The following is a 16,341-nucleotide window of genomic DNA, read 5'->3' as shown; positions in this document are numbered from 1 at the left end:
ACACGTCTTTGTTGCTCTTTACAGAATTACGTCCCTTTTGCAGTTCTTGTTAAAAGCCTGTGACCTTTGCCAATTACAGGAGTTTTATGTGTCTGTATCAGATGATGCCCGGATGATTGCTGCCCTCAAGGAGCAACTGCCCGAGTTGGAGAAGATTGTCAAGCAAATGTAAGGAAGGGCTTGGCTTTGGGGTGTGCTTTCATCAAGTAAGTGCCTGCTGCCTCTGAATCACATCATCTTCCAGGAGGTCCTTTGCCCACCTCCCAAAAGGTGAAAGATGCTTTGTCAACAACCATACGCTATTCTGATTTGAGCAATCTGAGAGTCGGGTGAAGAGGCGCCGTCAGGCCAGATTAACAAAAGGACAGAGAGTCTGCTTAGCTGCCTTCTGTGCCGGATGGCCGCCGAGAGAGAGCCTGGGGAGCCAGAGATCCTCTCTGAGTGTCTGACTCAATAAACTCGGGTCCCTTTGGTTCAAGGCAGTGAATCCAGTAGTAAAGTGGTCAGTGGCACCTAAAGAAAGTTTGAGGAGAATTACTTACGTGGTAAATTCACTTTTGGCTGCCTGTGCTGTTGGTGGTGAATATTTGTGTCCTCTCGGTGGCAACACAGAAGGTTTTCACACGCTGTTCTTCGAGCCGTTGATTAAATACTGGCTACCGAACAGACTTTGAGATCAAGAAATTCTGGCTTTTCTCATCAGTTCGACCAGGGATCTGTCTGTGACAAAAGCTGATCTCTTAGCTGTCTCCTCTGGGCCTTGGCCTCTTAGTATTAAAATCAGAAGGCTCGTGTTGCCTCCTGAAGGGATGCTGTGGTTTCATTTTCTAATGTTAAGATTAAAGTTATATGCAAATGAAGCCATTTAAAATAATAGTACCCACAGTATCAAATAACGTGCTTTCTCTATTTCTCGTAGTTCAGAAGATGCAAAGGCTCCGCAAAAGAAGGTAAGTGGCAACGGATTAGGATTCTCTAACTGTGCCCTGTAGAATGACAGTTCTCCAGAAACATGACATTGCAATATGCTACTTTGTAAAGACAAAATATGTTTACTTCTCGACTCTGCTGCTCAGATGTGTGTCCTCTGAGTTGCAAACGTGCATTTGTCATTCATTCCTTATGACAGCTGCTGCTGTTATTATTTTTTACAGCACAAAGTTCTCTTGCAGCAGTTCAACACAGGGGATGACAGAGCCCAGAAGCGCCAGCCTATCCGTGGCTCTGATGAAGGTGAGAATGTCTTCCAACCTGTGCAGATTATTGAAAGTCAGAATAAAATCTCCCCCCTGGGAATCACCCCTTGGGCCCACAGAATAGCTTTTCTTGGCTGTCCCTGTGTACTCCAAATGGTTTGCTTGGAGGTGCCCGTTTGCATTCCAGTTATTTATGTTCTTGAACTCTGTGCCTGGAGCTGGGGCGCTTGTTCACACTCCCCTGATTCTGCCTCTCCCCCGCTGCTACCTCTCCTTGAAGGAGAGAAAGATTATCTCACGCACCCGTTGTCAACGTGGCAGGAGGGTGGCTGGCGCTTTGCAGATGCCTCGCCGAGGTGGAGCGCCAGGGGCACCTGCAGAGCAGGGCTCCCACCCAGGGAGAGCACTCTGGCCCTGAGCAGTACCTCGTTAGCAGCCATCACGGAGGCAGAGATGCTGGCTGTTATTGTTTGCTTGGTTAAGATTTCTCCAAAGAATCACGACCAAAATAAGATGAATGATCATGATAAAATCTTCATCTTAAGCCACAGATGACTCTTGTAATTTAGCGGTGCCCCAAACTCCAGAATTACAGGAGCTGGAATTGCCTTCAAGATCTATGTGTTCAGAGCTGAGCGTCTGGGTGCCACATAGGGGTCTGCTGAGAGCTGAGTACCACCCATGCCACCTGGCCTGGCCTCCGAGTACACAAACCAGGGAACAAGTGAGCAGCCATGTCAGCAAATGTTCATGGCCCCAGGCGGAAGCACTCCTGTTTGCAGAGGCGTTAATGTTGGCTCCCCACCACTGCGCCGGGCTGCGGGAATCTAGTAATCCGCCTACAACACAGCACTCCCGGTATTGTGAAAAAGAGGCTCACAGACAAAGGCAGACCCAGAAAATTGGCCTAAACATACTTCTCATTGTTTCGCATGACCTATGTGTGGGTTTTTCACAAATATCTGTTGTGGTTTTTGTAACTGGAGCTGGCAGTCATGGACTTTTCTTAGACCAACGCTAAGGTAAGAAGTTTTAGAAGGGGGCAGGCATGGGCATAAATGAGTACAAATAAATACAAATCTTAAGAATGGCAAGATGGTGCACATTTTGGAGCATGTCTAAACATTTTGCATAGCTTTTGTTTTTTTAAGAACTCACAAGACCAACTTATCTTATTGTTGCTGCCTTCCCGATAGTTCTGTTTAAAGTCTATTGCACGGACCACACCTACACAACCATCCGGGTGCCGGTGGCTGCCTCGGTGAAGGAAGTCCTCAGCGCAGTTGCCGACAAACTAGGCTCTGGGGAAGGCCTGATCATCATCAAGATGAGTTCCGGAGGAGGTAACCGCCTTCTGCAAAGCAGAATATCCCATCCAAACAGAACCCTGCCAGAAGTTAGCGAGGCCCTTCCAAGCTGATCCAAAGGGACAGATAGGTGCTGTGTATGCTCCCCAAAATAACAGAAATAAAGTGGTCAGAGGCGGGCTGGGCTAGTGTCTAATATCCCCTATCCTGTAGGTAACCACTGTGAAGCAGAACAGGGTGAAGTGATCTATCCGAGGCAGTTGGAACTGAGGTCTCTGGTGTGCATGGCAGCCTGGAGTTCTTTCCCTATAAACCCTAAACAAAAAAGCTTAAGGCTGTAATAACATATAATGGAAAAGAATTGAAAAACAATTTATACATGTAAATATCTGTGTCTGTATGTATTACTGAATCACTTTGCTGTATACCTGAAATAACACAACACTGTAAATCAACCGTACTGCAATTAAAAAAAAAAAAAGCTTAAGACCTTGGAGCTCTGAGAAACGTGGGCCCTAAGAGGGCACCTGGCTTTTCTAGCTAAAGGCTGTAGGTTTTCACAAGTCTGAAGTCGGAGGTGGCCATAGGCTGGTCCTTTCCAGCTGATGATGGTTTTCCTCCTTTCCCAGTAAAGAGGGCAGGAACTCAGCTCGTCAAACAAAACGAGAAGTCTTTTCCCTCACAGGGTTACTAGACTGCTCTCTGCTTTCCTGAAATGTCGCTTATTCACTCTTCATGTCGTTTCTGGCCACTTGGTGTGGCTGTGAGAGGAGAGGAGGTGTTGGACACAGCCTGGGCCTCCAGGTTGCTCACAGGCTGGTGAGGCGGGAGACAATAAATAAATAATTATAGTCCATGCCGGCAAGAGTTTTGGAAGGGTCTGCATGCATTGCAGTGAGAGCCTGGAGGAGAGAGCCGTCAGGTTAGCTGGTCCAGTACGATTTGATAGTTATTGGAAGACCCTTCAGGATCGGGTGAGCCATCCCTGCCGTGTTTGAAGACAAATGATTCCACTGATGTAGGATTTTTAAATGCATCTTGGATTCCCAAGATATCCCCTTCCATTTCTGTTCCCGGCACACACGACCCAGGATGTCTGTCTGCCGTGATGATCCCTCTGGCACACTCACGCCATAGCTATCCCAGGTGCCTCCTTCCCTTCCTTCAGGTTTCCCCCCAAGTGTCATTGTCTCATGGAGGCCCCCTCCTTCCTTTTTCCAGTTCCCTTTCTAAAATTCCCCCTTACACGTACTTCCTAGCCTCCTTCCCTGCTATATTGTTTTCTCCTCCTCACAGCTTACTCTCTGGTACATTGGAACCATCTGCATCCCTCACTATAAGCTCTTTCTGGACTGTTTTGGGTTTTTTTTCCCTGTATTATTTCTTCTGTATCCTCAGGTGCCTAGAGCAGTGTCCAGCATACAGTAAATGCTAAATATTTATTGTATGAATTATCTTTTAAATATAGAAGACTTAATCTAATAATGCAGTTGCCCTCCAAATTAGGGAATGAGTGATAAAACACGGTAATAAATTTTACATCTAAAGTCATGTGGGATCTCAGAAACCCCCTAAGTTTTCTAAAAGTTATCTTGTCATCTCCAGAGTGCTGGGCGTTATTACCATCTGGAAGCGTGACTTGTTTTTTAAAAAAGCAGGTGCGGTTTCTGTATGCAGAACCGGGTGACTTGACCCTCGGGTATTCCATTCCTGTGTTGCGGTCGTTTCTGACGGCATCCTGAGCGTCGTGCGCCTGCACGAATGCTGTGTCTTTTTTATTCGGTGGGTGCCTTCAGTACTGTATTTTATGCAGTCACTCTGCGTGTTCCGGTAATTCACCAAGCTGGTAATTTGTTGTGTGATTCGGGCAGTGCAGCAAATCTCAGGTGGCATTTAATAGGCAATCTCTTGCTTTTTATGTTCACAGAAAAGGTGGTGCTCAAGCCTAATGACGTTTCAGTATTTACGACGCTCACTATTAATGGACGCCTGTTTGCTTGCCCCGCGAGAGAAATTCGATTCACTGGTAGGTGTGGATGGCCACCTCAGAGCAGCGTCTGCAATCAGAAAAACTTGTCTGGAGCTTAATTTTGCAGTCACGTGAACCTAGTTGCTAAAAAATCTTGAACGCTACTTGTCTTTTTCTTTCTGCAGTCTGTCAGGTAAGCCTCAGGTGTTCATCTGAGATGCTCTGAGCTTTAGATTTTCCTTTGTGGAAATTCGCCAAGTAACACCACTACTGGGGCATAATTCAGCTTTCAGAACTCTTTGTAGTAATTCACGTCCTTGAAGTGTCCCCGGTTTAAATGTTACTATTAAGAATCTGAATACTTAGACACCAGGATAGAAATAATGTTTTAAGACAAGACGTTGCAATTTATCCTACCCCTTAGGTGGGATGTAGAAATGCATTATGGCAGAGCCACTCTCCGGTCCAGGGAAAATGCCGTTCCCTGAAAGGGCTCTCTCCATCTCGTGTAGGAAATCTCAGAGGCCAGCCGTCTTTCCTAAGTCTCCAAAACAGTGTTCGCGGCCCCACCCAGCTCTCTGTGAGTAAAGGCTTCATCGGCCCTTGCTAATAAGTGACTGGCCCTCTCTTCTTTTTGCAGCTGGTAGGGTTCGTTTCTATTTCTCCTGTAACAGGCATAGAAGTGAGCAGCTACTAGAGTATCTTAGAGAGCCTGTGGGGCCAGTTCAGGGGATAGAGGACTAGTTTTTTCCATCTTTAGACACACCGGGCTTCTTTACCAAGAGAAGTGCAACACGGGCGCTACAGGGAAACTGCATTGCGTTTTAGGGGGAAAACTTAAATACGTAAGTGACGCGTGAATACAATCAGACATTGTAGGTAAATCAAGATTCCCCTCCTTGGACTTTTTAGAGCTTGTTTAGCCTCATCATGATTCTGACCTTCTAGTTTGGGGAGAGCTATCTTGTGCACTGTCTCACAGCCGAGCAGATTATGCAACATCTTGAATTCACCTGGAGGGGAGCTTCGCAGAAGGGGCGTTAGTTCTCCCGCCTCTCCCTCATCCGTCTGGCCCGTGAGCACCCTTGCCTCACTCAACCAACCACCAGCGTTGTGTGATCTGAGTCTGCCCCCAGTCCTTTTCGTATATTTTTCATCATCTACATTCGTGGCTTCCTGAAAAATAAAGATTTCCCAGTATTGAGGGATTGGGGGGGGGAAATGGCGTGGATGAGTTGCACTGCTCTCATCTGGAAGCGAAAGCCATCAAAAGCCAGTTCAGCCGGAGCCCTGCCAGAGGTGCCACACGATGTGTTCGCCACACAGCGCTCGGGCCTCTCTTGCCGGCTGGTTCTTGGCCGCCGTGTCCGATGATGCGGTTGTAGAGATGGAGAGTGTGGACCATCTCCAGCTCCCTGTGGGGCACATACTAACTTTTTAAGCCTCTGTTTATTTGCACACAACCCTTCAGCCTTATACGTTCTTAGTCCTTGCTCGTCTTCCATTTTAAGGCCGGAGTAATTGCAGGGAGTTTACTTTGCAGCAAGTAGCCAGACGTGAACTTGCTTAACTTCTTCCCTGTCGGTGCTCTGCCATTCACTGGGCTGCCAGCTATGCTGTTGTTTCTAAGGAGTGGTCGAGCTGTCCCTGCCTCACAAAAGTGTAGGCACGGAGCTCCGTTTCTGGCTTTCTAAAGATTTCTTTGAGGACAGTCCATCTAGGAAGAGTCGTATACAGGATGCCCCTGCAGTACAGAATGTTGGCCAAACCTTTGATCCATCAACACATACTTATGAAGTGCTAGCTTCTGTGTGACACTAAACCAGTGTCCCAGAGCCTCTGCCCTTAAGACAGTTATGGTCAGATTGGGAGATGAAACTAACACAGACAGCCTGGAACAGAACAAACTGTAGTGCTGAAGTGTTGTCTGGAATTAGTAATTTATCCTAGTGGCCTAAGGGCTTGGATTCTAGAGCTTTACTTCCTTGACATTTTGAACATAAATGTCAGTACAGAGCAACTTACAATAAAACCCCACGGCACTGTAATTCCGTTCTAAATACTTTTATCCATTCACTAGCTCCTTAGGTGTTTATTTAGGGCCTATACTATATCATTCCAGGCGGATGATTCTGGCTCTAGGATGCTCTTGAAGATGAACCCATCATGGTCCTCGGGCCTCAGGGAGCTCACAGTATAGCGTGGGACACCAGAGTGTAATGAGTATCCAGTGTGACGAATGCCATTGCAGAGCTAGGCACAGAGGTGTGGGAGCACGAGGAAAGAGGATGCTGCGGTGGCAGCTTGCTTTAGCCAGCTCTTTGTCACTGACGATCAGCACATCCTTTTTTTTCCATTTTAACACCTTTATTGGAGTATAATTGCTTTACAATGGTATGTTAGTTTCAGCTTCACAACAAAATGAATCAGTTATACATATGCTCCCATATCTCTTCCCGCTTGCGTCTCCCTCCCTCCCACCCTCCCTATCCCACCCCTCCAGGCGGTCACAAAGCACCGAGCTGATCTCCCTGTGCTATGCGGCTGCTTCCCACTAGCTATCTACCTTACGTTTGGTAGTGTATATATGTCCATGCCTCTCTCTCGCTTTGTCACCGTTTACCCTTCCCCCTTCCCATAGCCTCAAGTCCGTTCTCTAGTAAGTCTGTGTCTTTATTCCTGTTTCACCCCTAGGTTTTTCATGACATTTTTTTTCTTAAATTCCAAATATATGTGTTAGCATATGGTATTTGTCTCTCTCTTTCTGACTTACTTCACTCTGTATGACAGACTCTAGGTCTATCCACCTCATTACAAATAGCTAAATTTCGTTTCTTTTTATGGCTGAGTAATATTCCATTGTATATATGTGCCACATCTTCTTTATCCATTCATCCGATGATGGGCACGTAGGTTGTTTCCATGTCCTGGCTATTGTAAATAGAGCTGCAGTGAACACTGGTACATGACTTTTTTTGAATTATGGTTTTCTCAGGGTATATGCCCAGTAGTGGGATTGCTGGGTCATATGGTAGTTCTATTCTTAGTTTTTTAAGGACCCTCCATACTGTTCTCCATAGTGGCTATATCAATTTGCTTTCCCACCAGCAGTGCAAGAGGGTTCTCTTTTCTCCACACCCTCTCTAGCATTTATTGTTTGTAGATTTTTTGATGATGGCCATTCTGACCGGTGTGAGGTGCTACCTCATTGTAGTTTTGATTTGCATTTCTCTAATGATTAGTGATGTTGAGCATTCTTTCATGTGTTTGTTGGCAGTCTGTATATCTTCTTTGGAGAAATGTCTATTTAGGTCTTCTGCCCATTTTTGGATTGGGTTGTTTGTTTTTTTGTTATTAAGCTGCATGTGCTGCTTATAAATTTTGGAGATTAATCCTTTGTCAGTTGCTTCATTTGCAAATATTTTCTCCCATTCTGAGGGTTGTCTTTTGGTCTTGTTTACGGTTTCCTTTGCTGTGCAAAAGCTTTGAAGTTTCATTAGGTCCCATTTGTTTATTTTTGTTTTTATTTCCATTTCTCTAGGAGGTGGGTCAAAAAGGACCTTGCTGTGATTTATGTCATAGAGTGTCCTGCCTATGTTTTCCTCTAAGAGTTTGATAGTTTCTGGCCTTACATTTAGGTCTTTAATCCATTTTGAGCTTATTTTTGTGTATGGTGTAGGGAGTGTTCTAATTTCATTCTTTTACATGTAGCTGTCCAGTTTTCCCAGCACCACTTATTGAAGAGGCTGTCCTTTCTCCACTGTACATTCCTGCCTCCTTTATCAAAGATAAGGTGACCATATGTGCGTGGGTTTGTCTTAGTCTCCTCATCTGGACAATGGGAGGGTAACAGTGCTATTCTTCCAATCACCACCATCCAGGCTTAACAGAGAAATCAGCTCTCAAAAAGAGCAGAGAGAGAGAATCGGAGTTCTTTGCCTCTTTGTGGGCACTTTTCAGATCTGCCTGGGTAATGCAGACCCTACATAGGCTCTGCTACACTTCATCTGTAAGGAAATTTCCACAGGGCTATCTATGAGAAAATGGTCCAAGGAATTGCTTCCTATGGGGCCAGCATGTTAATTCCCCACTTCAGTTAGAGGAGCCCTCTGTGCTGCTCAGATTGCCTCTCTGGTGGTTCACGGAGGGAAGGGATCGGCCTGCCCTCTGCTTGGTGAGCCCTGTTCACTCAAAAAAAGTAGAGATTTGACAGGGGTTTCTGTCTTTCTCTCAAAAGGGATTCAGGATGATATACCAGCCTCCATGACTAAAAGAATTTAATGGCATCTTCCCTGTATTTGTTGGGTTAATTTATCCCCTCTGTGAAAAGCCATAAGACCTCAAGGGAAAGAGATAAGGAGTCAGTTAGACTGAGGAGAGAGCAAACCCAAGGAATAGAGGGCAGGTCCACAGCAGAGCGCATGGGCGAGAGGGAAGGCAGAATGTGGAGAGCCAGTCTGAGCCTGAGACAGAGTTCTCGCACCAAGTATTTAAACGCTTCCCCGACATTTCTACCTGAGACCTACCCCGCTTGAAACCATTCTCCTTATTTGCTTCCATAAGCTGCTTGCCCATCAGCTTCAGGTCGGCTCCCTGAGTTTTAAAACTTTGGAATGGTTTTTCTTCCATGCTGTCTGTGCCCTGCATAAAGCGAATCAGGAACGACAGTATTTGGCTCATACATCCGGGTCCTGTACTCATCACACTTCCCCGTACCTCTGCACTGGTGCAGCAGAGCTGGGAAGGGGACGAATTTGGAGGGGACGGTGGGGACCTCCTCTGTGCTAGGCACTGTGCTCACGTGCTACACTTAAATTATCCCCATCCAATTCCCTTAACAAGCCCAGGTACTGGGTACTGGGGCCCCAACTCATCAGGGCTAGAAACAGTCAAGAGATTAGGGAATCATCCAAGTCCATGTAATCAGAGTGGGGCTTACATTTAGCATCTGCTGCTCTCTAAAACTGACACTCACCTGGTCTGTTTCATAACCCTAACTCCCGTCTGGTACTCAAAGACTTTCTAAAGCTGTTTAAGCTGTCCCTTTGGTTCCCCTGAGCTCTCTGTTCCTGCCAAGTAAGTTTCATGACGGCTTCCTCACCTTCATGCCTCTCACGCCATCCTTCAACCTATGACAGGCCATCCTGGATACTCAGGGAAAACTTTGCCATTCTAAACCCACCCGGTTTTGTCTGTTTCATCTTTTCAGGCCCATCTCTTTCGCCAAGAACCTCTTCAGGCCACACATTCATTCCAAACGCCTACTAACTCTCAAAAAGCCCGTTCATGTTTCCTCACCTGTTTCTCCGTGTATCTGTGAGTCAGGTGTTTTTTGATGCTTCTGTCCATCCCTTTATACGTGCAAATGAATGCCAGGAGCTGACTCTTTACTCGCGTGCAGTGCTGTACTTGCTGGTCAGGGCTGACTCCTTTTTTAAACTGCCAACTTGCAAATGCCCGGAATGCAGTGGCCATTCATAGACTGTCAAGGTTATAGGTGATGATTATAATGATGATGATGATAGAATGGGAACGATATTAGTACTTTCAACATAAATATTGAATATCCAAATATGTTTAGCATCATATTGGGGAAATTATCTTTTAATTCGTGTGACTTTTGTAACTTTAAACACATTATTATAGATCAATAGGTATTAATATAGTATACGTAAGTTTCTAATATATACAAACCATTCACCTTATTAAGGAAAAGCACTATAACTCATTTCCCGTAAAATAAAAATGAGATAAGTTGGATGGAAAGTCTTGACCAATGGTCTTCCAGAAAGTAGCAGAGTTTAGTTTTCTGATGCCTAGCCCAAAACACCATGACCATGTGACTGTCATTCCTAGCTCAGCATCTCTCAGAAAGTGGAGCAACTGGACATCATATATAATCACATGTAATCACATAGCCCTCTGTCACCTAGTACCCCAGGCAGTGTGTTATGAGAAATGGAGATGCGGCAACTTTACCACTGTTACCAGCCCCTGCAATAGTAAGTAGCACTGTAGCTAAACATCCAAAACCACCATGCCAGCACCTGCTTTGGAATGGCTTCAGTGGGAAATAGGAGAAGAAAGTCCTTAAGAACTGCTTACATGTTTGCCAGGGAAAAGGAATCACTCCCTGGGAGCTCCCAGGTCCATGCAGAAGAGAACTTCCATGGGTCAGTCTTCACGGAATCTTATTTGCCATGGTCCACATTTTTCAGTCAGTGGAATCGATTAGTCATGATGATTACTATAAAAATGGCACAGAAGCAAGTGAGCATTAAGAGGAAAGGCATTTTTCTCCTCGGGGTAAAATCAGTTTCAAGATATTCCTGAAGGCCTCTCCAGAATCCTTTTCCCTCAAAGTCCTGACAGCACTCAGCGTGTCTGTTTTGAGATTCCGATACATTTTTGCATTATTATTCATAGACTCCCTTGCCAGAGCAGGAGGGCCCAACTGTTGGAACAATGGGAACTTTTGAATTGATGAGCTCCAAAGATTTGGCATACCAGATGACAGTTTATGATTGGGACCTCTTCAGCTGTGTGCATGAGGTAAGGTGCTCCATTTAGAGCATTCATTCGTAGGTATCGTGGCAATTCGGGATGCAGCCTGTAAACGTTAATACGTGCTGCAGTGTGTGGAAGCCACGCGAGGGTTTTTTAAAATCATTGGGTACATTAATAAAGGCTGTTATAAAGCCTTTCAGTGTTAAAGAAAAATCTTTATGATTTACAGTGAGCTCTGTCTTCCTGTGTATATTAAGCCAGTGGCACCTAGTTTACAGTTAACAGATTGAACAAGCCTCATTGAGCCATTAAGATCTTCAAGTTGAAGTTCAAGTTGAATCCTGGTCAGTGACTGTACTCACATTTGCCGACCAGTATCAATTTGTCACGTCAAATGGAGGAGCCAAGTTGGCGTTTTGATTTGAAAACAAAGACATGACGTTGTTTTCCTTTCTTCTAGCTGGAGCTAATCTATCACACATTTGGAAGGCATCATTTTAAAAAGACCACAGCAAACTTGGATTTGTTCCTCAGGAGGTTTAATGAAATTCAGTTTTGGGTTGTCACTGAGATTTGCCTTTGCTCCCAGCCTAGCAAGCGTGTGCAGCTCTTAAAAAAATTCATTAAGATCGCGGCCCAGTAAGTATCATCCACTTGGAGAGAGAAAAACGTTTGCGCTGTGTTTTCATTTTGTCCCCTTAGATTACACCTTAAAAAGAAAAGTGAGATATAAAATCTCCTTATGTACCAGGACCAACCAGAGGGGCGTAAGAATCACTGGACTCTTGCGGAAGATGTGTTTTGTCTATAGCTTTTGTAATACTTGACACCAATATATAAATTAACATCCTGCAGCACTGATGCTCGAGTGAAAATCGTGACCTCTTTTTGCTCCGTACTACTCGGACTTCGTGCCTCCTTCCGCATAAACGACTCCTTCAGCAAAGTTCTGCACAAAATTCTGTTGGAAAGGCTGGGCGAGTCCAGGTCTAACTCGACACGTTCTTGCCAGTAGAGGGCAGTGGGGACATGCACGTACAACCATGCATCCGACTCAGCTGGGATAAAATCCATAAAATGCATAAAGGCGAGCTAACCTGGTCCATGAAAACCATCTCCATAAACATCAGAAAAAGCAAGCATCTTATAAATATTCTATTTAACAGCACTTCATGGGAAACAATTTATTTACTGCAGGGGCCAGTTAGATTTCTCCCTGAAATGAATTTAATCTTCTCCTGCTATTTAGATATGCCTGACAGCCTCCTGTTTACTTCCTTGTTTTTGGTATCACCACAGTGCTAAAAATAAAATGCTAAATGCGGCTGTGGCTGTGGCTGGGAGACTTCTTCCTTTTCTCAACCCAGGGGGCTCTAGCACGGGAAGGTGGGGAGCACAAGTGACCCCAGCTGGGCAGTTTTCTTGAGCCAAAGAGTTTAGATCCCATACAGAGTCTGATTTCCAGAGCTAAACAAAGAAGCAAACGCTGCTTGACGTTTTACACATGTCAGCTTGCCAAATGCCTTGAATTATTTTGCCAAAATTTGGGAGTTCAACGGGATATCCAGATCTCTTGGATTCAAATGCTGGTATCTCTTAATTTGGAAAAACTGCCTTTTGAAAGAAAGATTTGGTAAAATGTTGCTTATGAATTTCTGGTTCAGAGTGTAGCCACTTTCCCCCGGAGCCTGAATAGGCTTATCGCGGGGAACAAATGCCTCCGTTTACTTGGAAGGAGATGACTGGAAACTGTGACAGCATGTGCTTCCCTGCTAGCAGGAGCACATTCTCTCCTCACCTTAGCCTGGCAGTGCTGAGTGCAACAAGGGAGGAGAGGGGAGGTCTGCACACAGACGTGGAGACCAGAAAACCTTTGGGGGCCTTATCCTGCTATTTCACAGGGCAACACAGGAGAGCCTTTCAGAAACTCAGGAATTATTTTTTTTTTTAATGTCTTTGCCTTTCTTATCTCTCTTCCTTCTGATTATGGGTGGATTTGGCCTTCGGAATAAATTGGTTTACGTCATTTAACCTGCGCCGTCCTACACGGTAGAACTCTTCACACAACCCAGCTGGAGAAGATTGCAGACTCAGAAACCAAGATCTACACGCATGAGATCTTAAACCTAGTGACAGTTGGCATGTTTTACGTGGTATTTTTAGAGAACGTCAGTGTATTCTATTGAAGCTCTTTGACCTGCCCAGAACTTCGTGAAGTTGGGGGTCCAGATGTTATCCTCGCCTTTTACAGGTGAAGCGACTGAGGCAGAGAGAAATTTCGTGACTTACCTAAGGTGATAAAGTTAGTTGGTAACCAGAGCAGTGAGCAGACAGGCAGCCCTGCAGTCCTGCGTGTGCTCTCATGATCGCACAGATAGGACAAAGGCAAACATGTCCATGACCAGCCTCGCTGCCTGCAGTCCAGGGACTCTGAAGTTGCTCTCAGCCCCTGACCTGAGAGCCACCGCCCCCGGCCCATCGAAGGCCCCGCCTGCTTCCTCAGCGGTGCATGAGACACACCATATCTTCTCTAAATCTGTTTTCCCATTTCCATTTATGAATCACTCTGCAAGGAGTACACAGGCAGCAAATGCAACAATTAGCCTTTTGCGAAAATGCTAATCCAAAGAAGATTTAATTATGATGTAGTCAACTTAGATAACCATATTGATTTGTGGTAAATGATTTGTGCTCCTTGCAAAATGAATCCTTCTTTCCCTTTGCAAGGAGCTGGTATAAAGAAGTCGAAGATCCCTTTTTTTTTTTCTTCATTTTTTAAGTTAAACCAAGTACCTGGGCTAAATATTGCATTCTAATAAGAACCTTTGGTGTTGTTCCACAATATTCTTCCCAAATATATATTCATAAAAGGTACTAATGGCATAAGTACAGATTCAAAATGATCAGCTTCATCGACATTGGTAAAACAAAGTAAGGTCATTTTTTGGTCAGTTGTTTAGGTTATTAGCTATATAGGGATCATGATTTGTAAGTTGACATTTTTCAACAAATTAGAAGCATTTGCATGGCAGGTAGAAGCCCTGACGGCTGCAGCAGTGTGATTTTCCTTAGTTCCCTCTCATGCTGCCAGAGCCTGAGGTGTCCGGCTTCAGCCTGAAAGTCTGGAAGTCTCCAAGGACATTTTGCTTTCTCTCCTCCTAGCCCGTGAGATGTTTCCCTCCAGGTCCAACAAGGCTTTTAGCAAGCTCTGGGATTACAATAGCAATCCCTAGGGCAGGTGTCTTGAACTTCCTCCTCAAAACCTGAACCTAGATGGCCCAAACCATCACCTTCCTAAAATTACAGTGAGAAATCAAACAGCAGAACACGGTCACCCAAGTGGAACTTACACAGAGCATTAAATCTGTCATGGCCTGCTCTCATAAAGGAGTCCTGCCGAATATTAATGACCATCAGAAAATAGAACTCTAATTTTTTTTTTATCTCACTCAAAAGTGGCATTTTACTCCAGTATGTGCCTCTTGTGTTTCAGCTGTAAGGAGTACAAGAATCTGAATTCCTTTTTTGCCATCGTCATGGGACTAAGCAATGTTGCTGTGAGCCGCTTGGCACTAACATGGGAGGTAAGCTTCAGCTGAGATCCAGCTGCGAATTTGCCTGAAGAGTCAAAACACAGGCTCACCAGTGAGTCTTTTTTTTTATAGAAATATCACGCATGCTTGTATAACAGTGGGAAAGGTGGGGCACTTTGAGGGAGGTGACCTGTCTCCTTTTGCCTCAGAGTGTGAATTTTAAAAGGCATTGGCCTTTTGTAGCGGGGGGAGGGGATGGAGGGGGTCTCAGCTTCCTGGACTATACAATGTAAATAATAATAAGTCTAGTTCCTAGGTATAGCATTTCTTGGATTACTTCATCTTGTTCATAGATCCTATTGTTCTCTGAAATGTCTGCTGCTTGCTTTTTAAATAAGCCTTATCTGTAATTAAGAGAGGACAGAAGATCCATTTTTATCCCAGTAGTCATTTTGCTCCTGGGAGAATTAACCAGAAGGCCAACTGTTTGGCCCAGCTGAGTGCCAAGCATCTCCCTAACTACCTAGCAGACCTCTCTGTGTATGGAGGAGGCTAGAATTCGGTTTGGTGCAAAAGTTATGCAGGTGTGTTGTGAATTTCTGTAGCAAATACGATTAATGGTTTGTTGATAGTTGGTTATTTGTGCTAGGGAACAGCTTCACTTTTCATTAGCTAAGTACTCAAAATATGTCTGACCCCTTACATGCGGTATGTAGTCAAAGAAATATTAATCTCTAATGGAACATACACACGAAAATAGACTCTTTCTAAAAATAAAAAGGTACGTGTAAGTGGGACACGAAAAGAGAGCAAGGAGTAGGTAACACAGGTCTTAATCTGCAATGCTGCTGTAAAAAGGCACCAAAGGCAGCTGTTGGCATCTCTACATGTTTTCCTTGAAACATTTTCTTCCCTACTTCCCTCTTGAAACTGTTTTCTTTCTCTGTTCCTCCTCAATGTTTTCCACTGTTTATAGGACAGGTCCTCACAGGTCCTTCTGTCTTGGGTTTCTCTGAAAATTCCCAGCAGATGCTGCACTCAGCAGCTCATCCCCTGAATATAGGAATGAGGGAATTGGTAAGGCCTGCATGCCATTTGGCTGGGTCATCTTCCAGCTAGTAAAAAAAAGTTAGTGCTGCCAATAAATGTAAGCAGTGAAGCCAGGGTGCAAGCCTCCCCTTCTTGTAGCCCACAGCTCTTTGGAGATCTAGGGTTCCCTCTCAGAGAGTCTGCTTTCCCCAACTTGTTTTCAGCTTTTCACTCTCTCACGGAGTCCAGATGATTTGGCTGGGAAAATCAAAGAAGCCTCATGGGGTCCGGGAAGGCCAGATATAGGTGCACATACCAGCAGCTAGACATTAAGGCCGTAGCATGGGGGAAACACTCTCAGAATCCCCTTTCCTGGTCTAAAGAGAGAAATAGGAGGCTGCTTGGGGGGCGGGGGGGACAGGCAGCAAGGGGAGAGAGTTTATTGGCCAGTCCTTCATTCCACGGGGAGAGGAAGGAGCACAGCAGCCTGTGAGCTTGTGTTTCCATCCTTGCGTATTGCTGGAAAGAGGAGAGTCACCTTTCATCATTCGTAAGCCTTTATCTCTTAAGGTGAGATGTAATTGGATCATTCTGTAGGAAGAGCTTTCATTCTTGAGCATCTTTGATTTGGGTTTATCTGCCTGGACTTGCCAAGACCCTCCCACATGCTTCCCACACAACAGCACGATGGCAGCAGAAGCAAAGTGGGAAATAGTGCCTGCCCTCTGGGAACTAGAAAACACGCGTGAGAGAGTCGATGAACAAAACAGAAAACAGAGTGAAGCCACGCGGCAAAGGGA

At 45.0% G+C, this 16,341-nt stretch overlaps 1 protein-coding gene across 1 annotated transcript in view; it reads left to right on the top strand.

Annotated features, from left to right (window-relative positions):
• The window catches only part of RAPGEF4 (Rap guanine nucleotide exchange factor 4), a 337,054-nt gene that overhangs the window by 301,670 nt on the left and 19,043 nt on the right, over positions 1-16,341 (top strand). The window contains 9 exon segments of the mRNA XM_032638316.1: positions 80-168; positions 920-950; positions 1,155-1,233; positions 2,393-2,539; positions 4,431-4,504; positions 4,506-4,529; positions 10,899-11,024; positions 11,440-11,618; positions 14,473-14,563. Of these exon segments, the coding sequence (XP_032494207.1) occupies positions 80-168; positions 920-950; positions 1,155-1,233; positions 2,393-2,539; positions 4,431-4,504; positions 4,506-4,529; positions 10,899-11,024; positions 11,440-11,618; positions 14,473-14,563 (840 nt within the window).

The sequence above is a fragment of the Phocoena sinus genome, chromosome 7 (genome assembly GCF_008692025.1).
Source record: "Phocoena sinus isolate mPhoSin1 chromosome 7, mPhoSin1.pri, whole genome shotgun sequence".
NCBI classification, from domain to species: Eukaryota; Metazoa; Chordata; class Mammalia; order Artiodactyla; family Phocoenidae; genus Phocoena; species Phocoena sinus.
The sequence above is the reverse complement of the archived record's forward strand: the minus strand, read 5'-3'. Positions and strand labels throughout refer to the sequence as shown.